The 19,371-nt window shown below is 43.5% G+C and overlaps 1 protein-coding gene across 1 annotated transcript in view; it reads right to left on the reverse strand.

Annotated features, from left to right (window-relative positions):
- Nucleotides 1–688: 688 nt before the first annotated feature.
- Nucleotides 689–19,371, reverse strand: part of LOC139380398 (cholecystokinin receptor-like) — a 50,821-nt gene continuing 32,138 nt past the window's right edge. Inside the window, exons 2-5 of the mRNA XM_071123038.1 lie at nucleotides 15,859–16,107; nucleotides 9,705–9,969; nucleotides 3,768–3,895; nucleotides 689–1,245 (exon numbers count right to left, since the gene is read on the reverse strand). Of these exons, the coding sequence (XP_070979139.1) occupies nucleotides 689–1,245; nucleotides 3,768–3,895; nucleotides 9,705–9,969; nucleotides 15,859–16,107 (1,199 nt within the window). The remainder of the gene's footprint in view (nucleotides 1,246–3,767; nucleotides 3,896–9,704; nucleotides 9,970–15,858; nucleotides 16,108–19,371) is intronic.

Genomic DNA, 19,371 nt, shown 5'->3' on the forward strand with positions numbered 1-19,371 from the left:
TGCTAATGAAAAACAGTGCTATTATATTTCCATTATTTTCTTTTGTTTTTCAACTATTGAACAGTGTATAACTGTCCTTTTCCTTTGGGTATGTTGGGTATTCATTCTCCATAGGCCATGAGTATTTTCCCTTTTTTAAAGGACTACAGGTTTGATCTACCCATTGACATACAGTAGGTTAATTTAACTAGATAATACATCTCTGAGCCAATTGGTCTTGACATTAGCATTACAGTCATGGTCTTGTGTTGACTTCCCTATAGACTGTGGGTGCATCTCCCCTAGTCTTGGGCGGTATACCGGGGGAATTTTGAAATTCCGACGGTATGATTTCGAATACCGTAAATATATAAATGCTACGCCACTGCTCATAACTATATGTTAAATAAGTCAATCCCCTCCTGGATCCTGCCCAAATTTGTTTTGTGAGTAAAAAAATCAGAATTGTTTAAATGTTTTGTTGGCGTTGTTTTTTGCTTTTGAAAATAAATAGCCCCCCTTGTGTGCAATGCCGGTAATAACTTGTACCCCGGTATGGTACAGGAATGGTAGGAAGGTTTGAAAATCTGGATACCGCCCAAACCTAATCTCCCCCATACTTAATGACAACAGGTTAATGGTTTCCCCTATAGAAATGACTAAACCGTTCACATAACCACATATCTCTCTGGTCTCCCCTGTCCCCCAGTCAGTCAGTGGTCCCTCCCTCAGCACGCCCCATAGTGCTGACTGTGGTGTAACTAAACTTGGACATGGACACCCCCAAAGCCATTGCGTCCTCCTCTCCATCCCGCAGCCCTTGGCGTCGGCAGGGAGGGCGACAGCAGCAAGCAAAGGTGGCAAGCAGCGACTTGCGGAAGCGAGTGTTCATGAAGCAGTAGATGATGGGGTTGACGCAGGCCGAGGTGTAGGACAGTAGGTGGATGAAGGAGATGGGGGCACCAGAGAGGGCACGGCGGGCAGAGGTTGGGTGGAAAGCCTTCCAGGTGTTGGCGCAGTATAGTGGCATCCAGCACAGGAAGAACAGAGCCACGATCACCACCAGCATCCGGATCACACGCTTCTTGGCTAGGAGCTTGGCCTCTGAGGAGTTGCTGCGGGCATGCTCCACTTTGGATGTGCTCGCAGTAGATGATGTCAGAGTGGACATCTCCATGGAGTGTGGACGCTTGGAGACCTGGACGTAGCAACCATCGCCGTCGTCGCTGCCGCAAGACACGGTGCCGGTCAGGCCATTCTTTAGACCTGTGAAGGGGCGAGCAAAGAATAGTAAGTAGAGTTCCAAAACTGTGGTGAGGGGTCAGATCAATTACGTTCCGTAACTAATCATTTCAGAAGTTCACAAAAGTCTATGATCCATTTAACACCCCATACATCTGAATTGAGGCAAAACGAGCCACACACACACACACACACATCCCCTGCTTATCTGTACTTTCCACCTGTACCAAGTTTCTTGTCTTCCGTGTCTGATAATTGGCACAATTAAAGATCCCAGTGGAAATTGTTTCTGTGAATCATGCCTCTTAAAAACAGTCGCTCACCTTAATTGATACGGCGATGAATCACCAAAAAACCTGCGTCATCTTACATCTGAGGGCTAATGTGCCTTCGCATTCTCTCTTTCTCTACATCACAACTCCCCTTGTCCCTCACTCTCTCATATTGGACCGACAGATGGTGAAGGCGAGGCATACTGCCATCAGCCAGTTTCATCCTCTAATGAAGCATCAGCAGCAAATACACTCTACACATTTGATCATCCCAGCTATTTCACTTAGGGGCCGATTACGACCTGAGTTAAACATGCTTAAATGGAACATCATTTCCTTTTTATGCACCTTTCCCTCTACGCGTATTCTGACCTTGAACAGGTACGAGAATAGCATACTATTCACCCACTAGATCAAAGAAGTTAAGGTGTGGCAGAGGTGCGTCTATAGATACGCCATATTTTGACCTTGACTTAATTCCCTAATAATTCCACCACCTTTGCCCACAGTGAAAATACGTTAAGGTCAAGCAACCTGTTGGTTCCAAGTGGAACAACATCTACTTTTTTTACGATAAAAATAACACCGTTCTCCATGCACTGTAATTTACAAATTGATAGTAGCTATTGATAAGTGCTAGGTAAATGAGTAAGCCATTTGGATAAGGGGATTGTAAATATAAATTGCAATTGTTTGAATCTATTTTATCTTATGATCTCTGGAGACAAATGTGAAACCAGCTACATGGCAGCAGACTGAAGCATATCAACATATCACCTTTTCCACAGTGAAGTTTATGAAATGCTGGCCTTATAACTTGCAGATATGAAATGTGGAAACCCAAGCTATAGGCTTCTGTAACCATGTGCAAATGCCAGTATAATGCCAACCTACCGAGTTGATTTATGATTTCTAGAATATTTTAATTATATTATATAATTATATTCCCAGACCTTTCGCTGTATTTTTTACATTTTGTATTATGTTAAATATTAGCCACTATCGGTAGCCACCATCAGTCATACCAACCTACATTAATAACTGTCACTTTAGTGTTAGTTTCCTTACATTTTGCGTCATCCCATTACATTGTTCGTTTACCTTTCTTTCCTCACATTTGTGTGGTTGTTCCTGAGGATTTCTAACAACGGATTACAAGTTGTGCAATCATTTGGAACATGTAACCTTTTTGAATCCTTTTGGAACGTAGACCACACGTAGCAGTTTAAACCCTGGAGCCTGGTATATGGTTCCCTATGACTGAACAGTTGTCATCACAGTTCTATGGTTAGTGAGGATTATTAAGGTAGATATATAGGAATACTGGTCAACCCCTATTGTACACTTTAATCACTGTACAATATTTAATGGAAAGAAACAATTGAATATAGCTACTTTCAGGATATATATTATGTTCATTTACATATTTTGTGTGTAAAGGCTCTCTAAACTATTTATAAAAATTCATAAATACTTTCCTAACCCTAAATAATATACAAGATCAGAGTATCTACCAATTGGTACTGAAAAGGAGACAAATGTGCATGTTTAGATGGTTTCTTTCATTGATCCCTATTCTGAACCCGTTTTCTCAATATATATTCTAGTTTGTCTTTCTATAAAATTCTAACATGAGAATTCAAGTTAATGGAACACCATATTTAAAGGAATGGCTTTAGAAACAGTAAATGTACTGAAAACCCTATTGAATGAAAACTCCTTGAGAAAATCAGTTGGACAGAAAGTGGGAGAGTTTTCAGCAGTTGAATTCAATTAATTCAGTGCGTGCCATGGAGCCCCACTTGCAAAGCCTGTTACGCACCTGCATATAGTAAGTCTGAATACCAACTTCTAAGAAGTGCTTAAATCAAAACGTGTAAAAAAGGATTTGATTTTGTAAATCTGAACTGAGCCCTTTCGTACTGACTAAAGAGTATTTTGCTCACACCTGCAACACATTACCATGATTGTACTGCTAATAAAATGTTTATTCTGTGTGACCATAATTAGGATTATCATGCTGATAAATCCGAGAGAGTGAGAGAGAGAGAGAGAGAGAGGGTGCACTCAAATCCAAGATAATCTGGATCATAATTAAAACATCTGGGAAGCACTAATGGGCAGAAACTAGAAGATACACAATATGTTCAGTACTAAAATTCTAACATTTGTTGTTCATGCCAATTCCGCATTCTAATGTCTTCTCACTTACCCAGCTGCTGAAAGAAGTGAATACATGTGTGAATAATTAAATAGCAGTAATGAAGGACTCACTGGGGGATGATGTCTTCTGACCCAGCTCAAACTGGATTCCCCGGTACAGCTCTCTGGAGATAAGTCCATAGGCTACGATCATCACCACACCCGGAACAACAAAGAGCGTAAGCAGCAACATCATATTCCTGGGACACACACAGGAACTGGGATTAACAAGTCAGTTGTACCTTACCCCTCTAATGATTAAGGTTAGGATTTTTGGAGGATAAGCTGATCCTAGATCTGTGCCTGAGGACAGCTTCCACAAGGAGTACTGATATTTTATTTTTTATTTAACCTTTATTTAACTAGGCAAGTCAGTAAAGAACAAATTATTATTTACAATGACGGCCTACCCGGCCAAACCCTAACCTGGACAATGCTGGGCCAATTGTGCACTGTCCCATGGGACACCCAATCACAGCCAGGTTGTGATACAGCTTGGAATCTAACCAGGGTCTGTTGTGATGCCTCTAGCAGTAAGATGCAATGCCTTTAGACCACTGTGCCACTCGGGAGCCCATGATAGATGCATAAAAGAAGAGGGCTTGCTCACGGGAGACTTCCAGAAAGAGGTTAGGTAGAGGAAGTTCTTGAATATCTGTGCTGGGATACAACCGGTGGAGACATGACATAATGGTTACTACCAATGTTTCCTCTAAGCTGTGCGAGTGTGCGGGCTTGCAGCTCCCCTTGGACTGCCATGCAGAAGATACATCAGCCCGTGCTGAGAAGCACAAGATTGAACTCCACTCATCTTTCTAGTTTTCCCCTTTAGTTAAGACTATCAATGTTTCCCTCTACTGTGGGAATTGCCAATATTAGCCACTTTCAATGCAACATACCAAAACAAAACGAAATTTGCAAGACTTAGTATGCAAATGTATCTATGCAATAGATTTTATTGTAGGGAGAATGCACCAGAGTAGTATTCTATTGCATTGACAGGCACAACTCAGCCCGTACTCTACAGACCGGTGCAGTATAACCAATCTGAGCTGCAGTACCCCTATATGCAAATAGACCATTGCTATATATGGTCTGTGCCATTCACTTTGAACTGGACTGTGTTTAAAGCATGAGTGGTCGTGAGTAGATGCACTTGTTGTGAGATCAAAGCGAGAGCTGCATGTAGCCATGTGTTCACATTTGTTCATATTCTTTGCTAGTAAGGGAGTTATTAGCCGAGTTATAGCTAATTTCTAGTCAGCAAAGGGGAGTAGTTGCTTCCTACAAGAGCACAAAACGTGTGCATTTCTAGCCATCTTTGAAAAGTCAGGTAAAGAGCATTTTTTCTATCTCAAAGGGGCAGGGTTATATTTTGAGGCAGGCTTGAATAAACTAAGCAGCCAATAGACAGAGGGTAGCATAATTTGTCTGATTCTCTGTAATAAATGTATGGGAATAATAATGAGCTTTATTTTGTAAAGGGGTTTCTTACATCAAACAACACATTTTCATCATGACTAAACAGGTTATTGTCAAGCCCTACATATCTTTTCCTAAGGTTTCATAGAATGTAGGCCAACCACACATTGGCTGCTACTGTAGGCTGAATTATAGAACAGCTGTTTCCATAAATGTTGTGGGATGCATTTTCACCATTGTTTTTGATGGTAGGCCACTCTGATAGGCCTACATTGTTATCAAATAGCCACAGTAGCCTACTTCGCCACTGTTATTGGTAACTTAAAGCAGGTACAGCCTCAGTGTTCACAATAAAAACGCATGCCAGAAGTTGCACAGAATGTTCACAATGTTCGAGTTTATGCTCAGTAGATCTGAAATTTGCTCAGTGCTGAAAAAATGAATATTGGTTACTACTCTAACACTATAGAAGACACCACGATGTTGTTTCTTATACTATCCATTCCAACCAGTTGTCATCATGAAGGACAAAATATCTGAAAAGAGGAACTCTAAATACATTTGTAAGCGTAATGTCTTGATTGTGAAAATCTATATATTATAATCTCTTCTCCAGAGGACACGTGGGACTTAGAATAAAATAACTCACAGGTTACAACAGATAAAGTATTTAGTCTTGTATTAGTTCTCCTTCACAAGAACAGCCAGGAATCACATCGACATAATAGCTCCTTCTCCTTGACTCTGACACAAGCAGGTGGCTTCTGGGAATAATTAAGTGCTTCATACTAAAAGCCTTAAACGGGTACAATCAATACTAGTGACTAAATACAATTTCAGAATACAAGTAATAGTGCCAAAACCAAGGCTACATCTTCCTAGAAACATTGATCTGGTGAATTGAGAATGGGAATTGTTCGAATTTAACTACCGCTCTGGGGAAAGTCACATGAATGATAGCCTTAATAGCTATACATAAAATGTTGGGTTTTCCTTTGAAGAGTTACCACGGCCATTATAATTATATTCCTCAATCATAAGAGAGCCGATAGCAGTTTAGAATAATTTGATTTGCATGCATTTTCCGTTGCAATAATTGTTCTTATTTTTGGTTCGTAGTGTTCTAGACTTTGTAACTCACAATTAAACCCTGAGTGGAAGAAAAGATAAAGAGAACGTTTTGTGCATTTGATTCATCTCAATAGTGGTTTCAAATGGATGTCTGACAACCGAGAGGTTGGAGAGGAACCCCAGAGAACCCTGTGAATGACAGCACTGGATGTTAACACACAGTGGAAGACAAAACACACTTAACAAGTTAACATTTACATGTATGGTTGATTTCGGTCAGAGTTCCTCAGAGAGCGAGGATGAGGGATAAAGGATGAGGAGATGAGGAATGAAGGGTTGAGAGAGACAGACGGACAGACAAACAGATGGAGAAGGGATGAGGAGGCAATAGAAAGAGGGCTATGAAGAAGAGGGAGAAGAAGAATTAGAGGGTTAGAGAGATCGTAAGATGTGAAAGAGAGTAAGGGGTTGAGAGGTTAGCGAGGCCGAGAGCGGAGTTAGTACTGGTGGAGATACTGGAGGGCGATGCATAAACCGTGAGACACTAGGCTACCCCTGAGCCTGCTTTGTAGGGAAAGACCAAAACAAAACAAAACTGTTGAGGTGTGTTTCTCTCTTAAGGCTCTCTTAATGACTATAACAATGGCAGTCGGTGCCATTTAAGATGAGGGAGGATGTTCATTTTTTTAATGAGCATGGCCTTATTTCTATTACAGCATATTGGATGACTGTCATTCATATTCCATTCACCTAGTTCAATGTAACATCATTGATACTCAACTTTCCCATATACCCATCATGAGGTTACTAGAACCTAGCCTAGGAATGAAAGTTTACAGCATAGGTGCACACAGGTCGAGAGAAAGATTTGAGGTGACAGACATTGACAGATGGACAGACAGTGACACATTCTATACTGCCTTGCACACTCTTGCCTGCATCTAGCTGACCTAGGCTGCAATCATTAGTCCAACAGTTGCAAATGAGAATTTCTATTGAAAAAATTCAGGTATGTTTATCCCCGTTTCGTTACGTTTGCTTCCATTTAAGAAACGTTTTTCAACAGAATCTACGGAATGAACACACCCCTGATCAAACGCAAATAGTTCACTTTCATAGCCACAGAAACAGCCTGTTGTATTCCTTCTCGCATCTACGTGGTCTCCTCCTCTCACCTTTCCCTTTGCCTGTGGACTTCAATGCACAACACATCAGCTGTCTGTGACCAGGCAAAAAAAACTTTCCAAAATCAAACCTTCATATCATAACCGCTACAGACAGCCTACATTGTTGTCACCACATTGGCTAAAATAACATAGCTAATAGAACTAATGCATTAGTAAACCCGCTACAATCATGCAGTACAGTGTACAGACAGTAAGTAGTTTAGCAGTTACACGGCGGGCAATAATTTAGTCAAACCAGAAGCTTACCTGGAAGAGTTCCAGTGTTGAATAGTCATAGCCAGCTTGCTAACATAGCATCCATCTGGATGAGCTGGGTGTTTGAGTTGGCAAAACTGGCTTGCTGCATTTGCTAGCTAAGTAGGTGAAAGTGAAAAAAAGGACAAAAAAGGTGACTAACCCCATTCCGTACAAAGGCTGCAATGAAAACTAATGGGACTGTAGCGACTGTGTTAACATCAAAATCTGGGGTGTGAACTACGTTTCTATTCCACCATTGATTGACATGGTAATGGCTCAATAGTATTGGAGAAAAGTTGAAAAAACTGACCCCTCCAATGCTGTACATTAAATTGTGACGTGTCATGACGTAATGTACAGCACGCATAAAGCAACTAATGCTGTGTCTTACAGCCTCTCTCCACCAGTGCTTCCCTCACTGTTTAAAAATAAGAAAGGGACAGGGTAAGGAGGATACCTAGTCATTTTTTGCGTCATCACTGCAAGCCATCATGACTCTCAAAAAGCAGCGACAGCCGCTATTTACTTCTGAATATAACTTTAGCACCGCCCTAAAAAACAGACTCATATTCAACACAAACCTTCAAATAGGTATGTAATGACACATTATATCAACTCTTTATAGTGTTTTATTTACATTTTAGAGGTGATAATGTGATAAGTTGGACAAATTGGGTGAAAAAAGCTGTTTCCCCACAAAACATCTCTCCTTCTCACTATCACACAATAGGTTTCGCTTCCCCACCCACCGTTTTTAAAAAGACCCGATGGAGCTCATTGCCTTCTTGAATCATGCAGAGATGGGCATCATGAAGGTCTTGTCATTGATTTTGTTGGAAAGGGGAGATCTTGTGCTTTACAATGGTCTTGATATTACAGGTGATCTGGAAGAATTACGTTTTTTGGGCTTTAAATTAAGGTCAATTATACAGACCAGCGCGATGTACAAAAGTGAGTTAGTTAACATTAGTTCTCTCTCTCTCGCTCCTCATTCATTTTTGAATGAATTAATTTGTTCAAAACTGTTCAACTATTGTCTTTCTCTCCCTTTGAGTCTACTACTTACCACAGTTGATGCACTGCAGTGCTAGCTAGTTGTAGCATATGTTTCATTACTAGATTCATTCTATGATCCTTTGATTGGGTGGACAACATGTCAGTTCATGCTGCAAGAGCTCTGATAGGTTGGAGGATGACCTCCGGAAATTGGCAGAATTACTTTGTAAGTCTATGGAATGGGGTGAGAACCATGAGCCTCTTATATGTTGTATTGAAGTCAATGTACCCAGAGGAGGACGGAAGCTAGCTGTCCTCTGGTTACACCATGGTGCTACCCTACAGAGTGCTGTTGAGGCTAACGTAGACCTTCATTGCAAAACAGTGTGTTTTAATCAATTATTTGGTGACATGTGAATATTTTTTTGTGTAGTTTTATGTAAAAAGCATAACTTTTTAAATGTTTCACTATTTTTATTTTTATGAAATTCACTGAGGAGGATGGTCCTCCCCTTCCTCCACTGAGGAGCCTCCACTGGACTGTAGTTGTTCTTTTCTGTAGACTGGAAAGCCTCAAGTGTCTTTTTCTCACAGGACTCCACTCCACCAATAAGGGGTTATGGCAGTAGGCTACCAATATAAAATAATAATGAGAGAGCAGCAGTACGTCTTGTACTGTACACAGGCTGTGTCTAATTCCTCCCCCAGAGGAGCCCTACAGTCATCCACAATGCACCTGGTGACCTGGGATGCACTTCTACTACAATGACACATTAATGGCTTCTCTGGTGGGAAATGGTCAGCTGGAGGACAAGTTTAAATTATTTTGCTGTTGAGAGCATTTTAGTGATCGTTTTATATTCTACTGTGTATACAAACACAATATTTCTGTATCATCAATTCATAAGTGTAGGACGATTTTCCTTTCTTTGTAAATACAGTTCCACCCAAACCCCATAAAATGAAGTATTAGGAAAACAGTAGTAAGCAAAAAGTAAGATGAGTATGAGTATGTACCCATCCCCCCCCCCCCCCCCCCCCCACACACACACACACACACACACACACACACACATACACAGACACACACACTCACCAGGTCTGCTCCACCTCCCTGTGGGGCCAGATATGGCGACACATGCGTGCGATGGTGATGTTGTCCTTCAGGGGGACATGGACCAGGTGGCTGAACACCGGGTAGGGACTCATGATCATGAAGGACAGCAACCAGGTGGCAGTAATCACCCGGTAGGCATGGGAACGGGTCTGCCACGCCCGTGACTTTAGCGGGTTGCAGATGGCGCTGTAGCGCTCAATTGCTATGGCAACCAGGCTGAAGGTGGAGATACTCACGGAAACACCTGTTGGAAAATAAAGAAAAATAAACTAGATAACTAACAAAACTTAAGAGTTTAGATTATATACAGTTGAAGTCGGATGTTTACATACACCTTAGCCAAATACTTTTAAACTCAGTTTTTCACAATTCCCGACATTTAATCCTAGTAAAAATTCCCTGTTTTAGGTCAGTTAGGATGACCACTTTATTTTAAGAATGTGAAACATCAGAATAATAGTAGAGAGGGATTTATTTCAGCTTTTATTTCTTTCATCACATTCCCACTGGGTCAGAAGTTCACATACACTCAATTAGTATTTGGTCGAATTGCCTTTAAATTGATTAACTTGGGTCAAACGTATCGGGAAGCCTTCCACAAGCTTCCCACAATAAATTGGGTGAATTTCGGGCCCATTCCTTCTGACAGAGCTGGTGTAAATGAGTCAGGTTTGTATGCCTCCTTGCGCGCACAAACTTTTTCAGTTCTGCCCACAAATTATCTATAGGATTGAGGTCAGGGCTTTGTGATGACCGCTCCAATACCTTGACTTTGTTGTCCTTAAGCCATTATACCACGACTTTGGAAGTATGCTTGGGGTCATTGTCCAATTGGAAGACCCATTTGCAACCAAGCTTTAACTTCCTGACTGATGTCTTGAGACGTTGCTTAACAATATTCACATAATTTTACTTCCCTCATGATGCCATCTATTTTGTGAAGTGCACCAGTGTCTCCTACAGCAAAGTAACCCCACAACATGATGCTGCCACCCCCGTTCTTCACGGTTGGGATGGTGTACTTCAGCTTGCAAGCCTCCCCCTTTTTCCTCCAAACATAGCGATGGTCATTATGGTCAAACAGTTATATTTTTGTTTCATCAGACCAGAGGATATTTCTCCAAAAGTATGATCTTTGTCCCCATGTGCAGTTGCAAACCGTAGTCTGGCTTATGGCGGTTTTGGAGCAGTGGCTTCTTCCTTGCTGAACGGCCTTTCAGGTTCTGTCGATATAGGACTCATTTTACTTTGGATATAGATAGTTTGTACTTGTTTCCTCCAGCATCTTTACAAGGTCCTTTACTATTGTTCTGGGATTGATTTGCTGTCATGCCCCGACCTTCGATATCTCTGTTTTCTATATATTTTGGTTAGGTCAGGGTGTGACTAGGGTGGGTACTCTAGGTTTTTGTATGTCTAGGCTTTTTTTGTATGTCTATGGGTTTTGAATGTCTAGGGGTTATGTATGTCTATGTTGGCCTGATATGGTTTTCAATCAGAGACAGCTGTTTATCGTCGTCTCTGATTGGGGATCATATTTCAGGCAGGCCTTTTTCCCACTTTCTGGTGTGGGATCTTGACTATGTGTAGTTGCCTGTCAGCACTCTATTGTATAGCTTCACGTTTAGTTTCTTATTTTGTCAGTTTGTTTGGTGTTCATTCTTTTAATAAATAGAATGTATGCACACAACACTGAGCCTTGGTCTCCTTCATACGACGAACGTGACAGAAGATCCCACCAAAAATGGACCAAGCAGCGTGTTCAGGAGGAATGGACCTGGGAGGAGATTCTGGAGGGAAAAGGACCCTGGACGCAGGCCGGGGAGTATTGCCGACCTAAGGAGGAGATAAGAGGCAGCAAAAGCGGAACGGCGACGATACGAGGAGATAGCTCAACAGAGCAAGCATGAGAGGCAACCACAATAACATTTAGGGGGGAGGCGGGGCCGAGGAGCGAACCAGAGCAAGTCAGGGAGTTGGATGAGGAGCTCAACGCAAGATTCCGGGGAGAGGTGCTAGTTTTGAGAGCACTGCAGAGCGGGCGTGCTGAGGTGCATGTCATCAGCCCGGTGTCGCCTGTTCCGGTCCCACGCATCAGCTCACCAGTGCGCATTCATAGCCCAGTGCGTCCTGTGCTAGCTTCCCGCACTTGCCGGGCTGGAGTGAGCATCCAATCAGGAAGGGTGGTGCCTCCACTCCGCACTCGCCCTGAGGTGTGTGTTATCAGCCCGGTGCCACCTGTACCGGTCCCACGCATCAGGTCTCCCTTGCGCCTCCACAGTCCAGTACGTCCTGTGCCTCCTCTCCGGACTCGCACTGAGTTGCGTGTCATCAGCCCGGTGACACCTATACCGGTCCCACACATCAGATCTCCAGTGCGCCTCCACAGTCCAGTACGTCCTGTGCCTCTTCCTCGGACTCGCCCTGAGATGCATGTCATCAGCCCGGTGACACCTGTACCGGTCCCAAGCATCAGACCTCCAGTGGGCCTCCACAGTCCAGAGCTTCCGGCGACAGTTCCCAGTCCAGAGCTTCCGGCGACAGATTCCAGTCCAGAGCTTCCAACAATGGTCCCCAGTCCAGAACCTCCAACAACGGTCCACAGTCCGGAACCTCCTGCGATGGTCCACAGTCCGGAACCTCCAGCGACGGTCCCCAGTCCGGAGCCTCCAGCGACGGTCCCCAGTCTGGGGCCTCTAGCGACGGTCCCCAGTCTGGGGCCTCCAGCGACGGTCCCTAGTTCGGGACCTCCAGCGACGGTCCCCAGTCCGGGGTCTCCATCGACGGTCCCCAGTCTGGGACCTCCATCGACGAGCAGCAGTCCAGAGTCTTCGGCGAAGAGCTGCAGTCCATATCCTCCAGCGGTGGTTCCCAGTACTGAGCCTCCGGCGATGATCCACGGTCCGGTTCCTCCGACAACGATCCACGGTCCGGTTCCACAGAAGCGGAGGGATCAGTGTAGGGAGCGGGGACTGCGTCCAGAACCGGAGTTGCCACCGAGGGTAGATGGACCCTCCCCTACAGGTTCAGGTTTGTGGCCGGGAGTCCGCACTTTTGGGGGGGGGGGGGGGGGGGTACTGTCACGCCCTGACCTTAGATATCTCTGTTTTCCATATATTTTGATTAGGTCAGAGTGTGACTAGGGTGGGTACTCTAGGTTTTTGCATGTCTAGGGTTTGTATGTCTAGGGGTTTTGTATGTCTATGTTGGCCTGATATGGTTCCCAATCAGAGACAGCTGTTTATCGTTGTCTCTGATTGGGGATCATATTTCAGGCAGGCCTGTTTTCCACTTTCTGGTGTGGGATCTTGACTATGTGTAGTTGCCTGTCAGCACTCTATTGTATAGTTTCACGTTTCGTTTGTTATTTTGTTAGTTTGTTCGGTGATCATTCTTTTAATAAAGAGAATGTACACATAACACGCTACACATTGGTCTCCTTCATGCGACGAACGTGACATTTGCACTTTTCGCACCAAAGTACGTTCATCTCTAGGAGACAGAATGCGTCTCCTTCTTGAGCGGTATGACGGCTGCGTGGTCCCGTGGTGTTTATACTTGCATACTATTGTTTGTACAGATGAATGTGGTACCTTCAGGAGTTTGGAAACCCTAGACCCACTCCAATTTGCTTACCGCCCAAATAGGTCCACAAATGATGCAATCTCAACCACACTGCACACTGCCCTAACCCATCTGGACAAGAGGAATACCTATGTGAGAATGCTGTTCATCGACTACAGCTCGGCATTCAACACCATAGTACCCTCCAAGCTCGTCATCAAGCTCGAGACCCTGGGTCTCGACCCCGCCCTGTGCAACTGGGTACTGGACTTCCTGACGGGCCGCCCCCAGGTGGTGAGGGTAGGCAACAACATCTCCTCCCCGCTGATCCTCAACACTGGGGCCCCACAAGGGTGCGTTCTGAGCCCTCTCCTGTACTCCCTGTTCACCCACGACTGCGTGGCCACGCACGCCTCCAACTCAATCATCAAGTTTGCGGACGACACAACATTGGTAGGCTTGATTACCAACAACGACGAGGCGGCCTACAGGGAGGAGGTGAGGGCCCTCGGAGTGTGGTGTCAGGAAAATAACCTCACACTCAACGTCAACAAAACTAAGGAGATGATTGTGGACTTCAGGAAACAGCAGAGGGAACACCCCCCTATCCACATCGATGGAACAGTAGTGGAGAGGGTAGCAAGTTTTAAGTTCCTCGGCATACACATCACAGACAAACTGAATTGGTCCACTCACACAGACAGCATCGTGAAGAAGGCGCAGCAGCGCCTCTTCAACCTCAGGAGGCTGAAGAAATTCGGCTTGTCACCAAAAGCACTCACAAACTTCTACAGATGCACAATCGAGAGCATCCTGGCGGGCTGTATCACCGCCTGGTATGGCAACTGCACCGCCCTCAACCGTAAGGCTCTCCAGAGGGTAGTGAGGTCTGCACAACGCATCACCGGGGGCAAACTACCTGCCCTCCAGGACACCTACACCACCCGATGTCACAGGAAGGCCATAAAGATCATCAAGGACATCAGCCACCCGAGCCACTGCCTGTTCACCCCGCTATCATCCAGAAGGCGAGGTCAGTACAGGTGCATCAAAGCTGGGACCGAGAGACTGAAAAACAGCTTCTATCTCAAGGCCATCAGACTGTTAAACAGCCACCACTAACACTGAGTGGCTGCTGCCAACACACTGACACTGACTCAACTCCAGCCACTTTAATAATGGGAATTGATGGGAAATGATGTAAATATATCACTAGCCACTTTAAACAATGCTACCTTATATAATGTTACTTACCCTACATTATTCATCTCATATGCATACGTATATACTGTACTCTATATCATCGACTGTATCCTTATGTAATACATGTATCACTAGCCACTTTAAACTATGCCACTTTGTTTACATACTCATCTCATTTGTACATACTGTACTCGATACCATCTACTGTATCTTGCTTATGCTGCTCTGTACCATCACTCATTCATATATCCTTATGTACATATTCTTTATCCCCTTACACTGTGTACAAGACAGTAGTTTTGGAATTGTTAGTTAGATTACTTGTTATTACTGCATTGTCGGAACTAGAAGCACAAGCATTTCGCTACACTCGCATTAACATCTGCTAACCATGTGTATGTGACAAATAAAATTTGATTTGATTTGATTTGATTTGAAATTGCTCCCAAGGATGAACCAGAGTAGGTCTACAATTATTTTTCTGAGATCTTCCCTGACTTCTTTGGACTTTTCCATGATGTCAAGCAAAGAAGCACTGAGTTTGAAGGTAGGCCTTGAAATACATCCACAGGTACACCTCCAATTGACTTAAATTATGTCAATTAGCCTATCAGAAGCTTCTAAAGCCATGTCATCATTTTCTGGAATTGTCCAAGCTGTTTCAAGGCACAGTCAACTTAGTGTATGTAAACTTCTGAACCACTGGAATTGTGATACAGTGAATTATAAGTGAAATAATCTGTCTGTAAACAATTGTTGGAATAATTACTTTGTGTCATGCACAAAGTAGATGTCCTAACTGACTTGCCAAAACTAAAGTTCATTAACAAGAAATGTGTGGAGTGGTGGAAAAATGAGTTTTAATAATTCCAACCTAAGTGCATGTAAACTTCCGACTTCAACTGTATGTAAGTGTATGTATGTACAATTCAAGTCGGAAGTTTACATACACTTCGGTTGGAGCCATTTAAACTCATATTTCAATCACTCCACAAATTTCTTGTTAATAAACTATAGCTCTCGCAAGTCGGTTAGGACATCTACTTTGTGGATGACACAAGTCATTTTTTCAGCAATTGTTTAAGTCTTAAAGTTCAAACTTTTCAAACCATTAGGGATCAGATTAAATGTGACCCTAACTGCAGCTTGTGAATCAGATCAGTATGCACAGTGGACTTCTAAATGAAGATGTGTTTTTAAGGTCATATGGATGTGTTAGTAAAACATGATTGGGAGATTTGGCTAGATAGAGTGGATCAGAAAGTTAGACAGATATCCATCCTGTCTCTCTCTCTCTCTCTCTCTCTCTCTCCAGCCTCGATATCTCCCACACGCGCCCTCAACATTTCCAGTCCCCCATTCTTACCCATGAGGTAAGCCACTATCTTGCACATGGTGGGCCCGAAGATGAAGTCCTCCAGGAGGTTGGGTATGAGGGTGAAGGGCATGCAGAAGATGGCCATCATCAGGTCGCTGACCGCCAGGGACAGCAGGAAGGAGTTGGTGACCGTCCTCATGCGCTTGTTGACCGTCAGGACCACAATGATTAGCAGGTTGCCAAACACACTGAGAAGGAAGATTACTGAGTAGAGCAGGATACGCAGCGAGTCCACCTCTGGAGGGAGGAGGAGATGGAGGAGGATAAAAAAGAGAGAGATAGAGAGGGGGTATAAAAGAAAGAGGGGGGAGCATGAGAGAGAGGGGTTGACAAACAGAGGTGGAGATAAAACAACATGTTAGATTCAAAACCTGATTAAAGCAATAAAATCCCACCATTCACAATCCAACACAGTATTTGTGTTGTGTTCTTCAGCCACAGGTGGTTAGATACATGGTTATTATGTCATGTCACCAGAACACTACTCTTCCCCCTGCCAAGCCTGGAGGAGGTCAGGTAAATTCTTTATAGAAGCCCATCGAGCGAGAAAGTGAGTGAGGACAGGAACCCTGGTCCAGTTTAACAGATTAATCAGCACTGTTGAACATACAGCTCAATACAATCAGCCTGTTTCACTGTGTTTCTATTGATTTCTACATCTAACTGGCTTCTGGGTGCACCATAGTGATAGTGGTGGGAGGGAGGGAGGGAATGGGACACCATTCACTTACAGACCATGGCCTAATGCACGCAATGAATTACACAATTACATTTCCAACGGGGTCGGTTAGTGATGAGAAAGTAATTGTAAAGAGAAGAATGTTTCCCATAATGAATAATTAAAAGGGATAAGGAATGTTAATTGGAGAGAAGTGCTGATAGTGTACAGTAAAACACTATTTGAATGTCACAGAGTATGTTATCATGTATGTCTTTGACACAAACTCACTGTGGGCCAGATCAGATCTAGTCAGCACAACTCAAATATTAATGGGACTATAACATACTTACATACAGTATCTATGTAGAGTTCACGCAACCTCCTTTTTCAAACAAATGTCCTACCTACTGTACCAATGCTTTCTCTGCCTTTCTGTTCCACTCAGACATACTACCCACTGGGCACACTCTGGTTGAATCAACGTTGTTTCCACATCATTTTAATGAAATTAAGTTGAACCAATGTGGAATAGATGTTGAAATGACGTCTTTGCCCAGTGAGTATCTCCCTCCCCTCCACTGACTCTGACAAAGAGTCCATGTTCTCTCCTCTTAGTATTTGGGTGGTCAAATTATAGGAGAGCCAGCATGAGCTCTGAGGATTAGGATCCCCAGTGGGTTGTATCCTGTTAGTGCCCCATCTTCCTCTGTATAAAAAACCTTCAGTCCGTTCCACCATGTTGTTTTCACCTGCAAAATTATCAGACCAGTGAAGGGGAGTCAATGAGGGAGGGAATAGATCAAAGCTGAGGGTGCAACTGTTTGAAATGAAATGCAGCTCAGGTTTAGAAGAGAAAGAGAAAGAGAAAGAGAAAGAGGTGTTTGGTTAGTTAGGTTTTAGAAGATGCAGCCCCAGTGTATTTTGGGCTCCAGCGGGTCATATCCTGTTGAAGTCCCGTCTCTATGCCTGTCACTCAAATCTCAGCCTGCCACCCCACCCGTCCCCCGCTGACACATAGACCATCTAAGCACGCTCCAAGGCAACCATGCCCAAGGGATAAGAGCCGCTCTGTATGTTCAACTACAAACACTCACCCTCCGGGCCTGACAGCCTCAGGCCTGCGTGTTTGTTCATGTGTGTGTGGGTGGGTGTGTGCTCGTGTGTGCATGTTTGCGTAAACGTGGCATGTGTGTGTTTGTTGGTTGTGGTGCTAGTGAGCTGACACACTGGTATTGCAGATAGGGTTTGGATTTACTCTTATGCAAGACTGCACCCCAATTAACAAACTGTCTCTGCTGCTCACTCTGATTGTCTTTCACACATACAGTACACTCTAGCTCTCATTCTCTGCATGCTATTATATCACAGGTCTTTCCTCTCCTTCTTTATTGCTGTATTTCTTTAGCTCTCTCTCTGTCTTTCTCTCTCTCTCTCCCTCTCTCTGTCTTTCTCTCTCTCTCTCCCTCTCTCTGTCTTTCTCTCTCTCTCTCTCTCTCTCTCTCTCTCTCTCTCTCTCTCTCTCTCTCTCTCTCTCTCTCTCTCTGTCTTTCTCTCTTTCTTTCTCTCTGTCTTTCTCTCTTTCTTTCTCTCTTTCTTTCTCTCTGTCTCTCTCTTTCTATCTCTCTCTTTCTATCTCTTTCTTTCTCTCTTTCTTTCTCTCTCTCTGTCTCTCTTTCTATCTATGTCTCTGTCTCTCTTTCTATCTATGTCTTTCTCTCTTTCTTTCTCTCTCTCTGTCTTTCTCTCTCTGTCTCTCTCTTTCTATCTCTGTCTCTCTCTTTCTATCTCTGTCTCTCTCTTTCTATCTCTGTCTTTCTCTCTTTCTTTCTCTCTTTCTATCTATGTCTCTGTCTCTCTTTCTATCTATGTCTTTCTCTCTCTCTCTCTCTCTCTCTCTCTCTCTCTCTCTCTCTCTCTCTCTCTCTCTTTCTTTCTCTCTGTCTTTCTCTCTTTCTTTCTCTCTTTCTTTCTCTCTGTCTCTCTCTTTCTATCTCTGTCTTTCTATCTCTGTCTTTCTCTCTTTCTTTCTCTCTCTCTGTCTCTCTTTCTATCTATGTCTCTGTCTCTCTTTCTATCTATCTCTCTCTCTCTCTCTCTCTCTCTCTCTCTCTCTCTCCCTCTCTGTCTTTCTCTCTTTCTTTCTCTCTGTCTTTCTCTCTTTCTTTCTCTCTTTCTTTCTCTCTGTCTCTCTCTTTCTATCTATGTCTTTCCCTCTCTCTCTCTCTCTCTCTCTCTCTCTCTCTCTCTCTCTCTCTCTCTCTCTCTCTCTCTCTCTGTCTTTCTCTCTTTCTTTCTCTCTCTTTCTCTCTCTCTCTCTCTCTCTCTCTCTCTCTCTCTCTCTCTCTCTGTCTTTCTCTCTTTCTTTCTCTCTGTCTTTCTCTCTTTCTTTCTCTCTCTCTCTGTCTTTCTCTCTTTCTTTCTCTCTGTCTCTCTTTCTCTCTTTCTTTCTCTCTCTCTCTGTCTCTCTCTTTCTATCTCTCTCATTCTATCTATGTCTTTCTCTCTCTCTCTCTCTCTCTCTCTCTCTCTCTCTGTCTTTCTCTCTTTCTTTCTCTCTGTCTTTCTCTCTTTCTTTCTCTCTCTCTCTCTCTCTCTCTCTCTGTCTTTCTCTCTTTCTTTCTCTCTGTCTTTCTCTCTTTCTTTCTCTCTCTCTGTCTCTCTTTCTATCTATGTCTCTGTCTCTCTTTCTATCTATGTCTCTCTCTCTCTCTCTCTCTCTCTCTCTCTCTCTCTCTCTCTCTCTCTCTCTCTGTCTTTCTCTCTTTCTTTCTCTCTGTCTTTCTCTCTTTCTTTCTCTCTTTCTTTCTCTCTCTCTCTCTCTTTCTATCTATGTCTTTCTC

This window comes from Oncorhynchus clarkii, chromosome 22 (genome assembly GCF_045791955.1).
Source record: "Oncorhynchus clarkii lewisi isolate Uvic-CL-2024 chromosome 22, UVic_Ocla_1.0, whole genome shotgun sequence".
Taxonomy (NCBI): domain Eukaryota; kingdom Metazoa; phylum Chordata; class Actinopteri; order Salmoniformes; family Salmonidae; genus Oncorhynchus; species Oncorhynchus clarkii.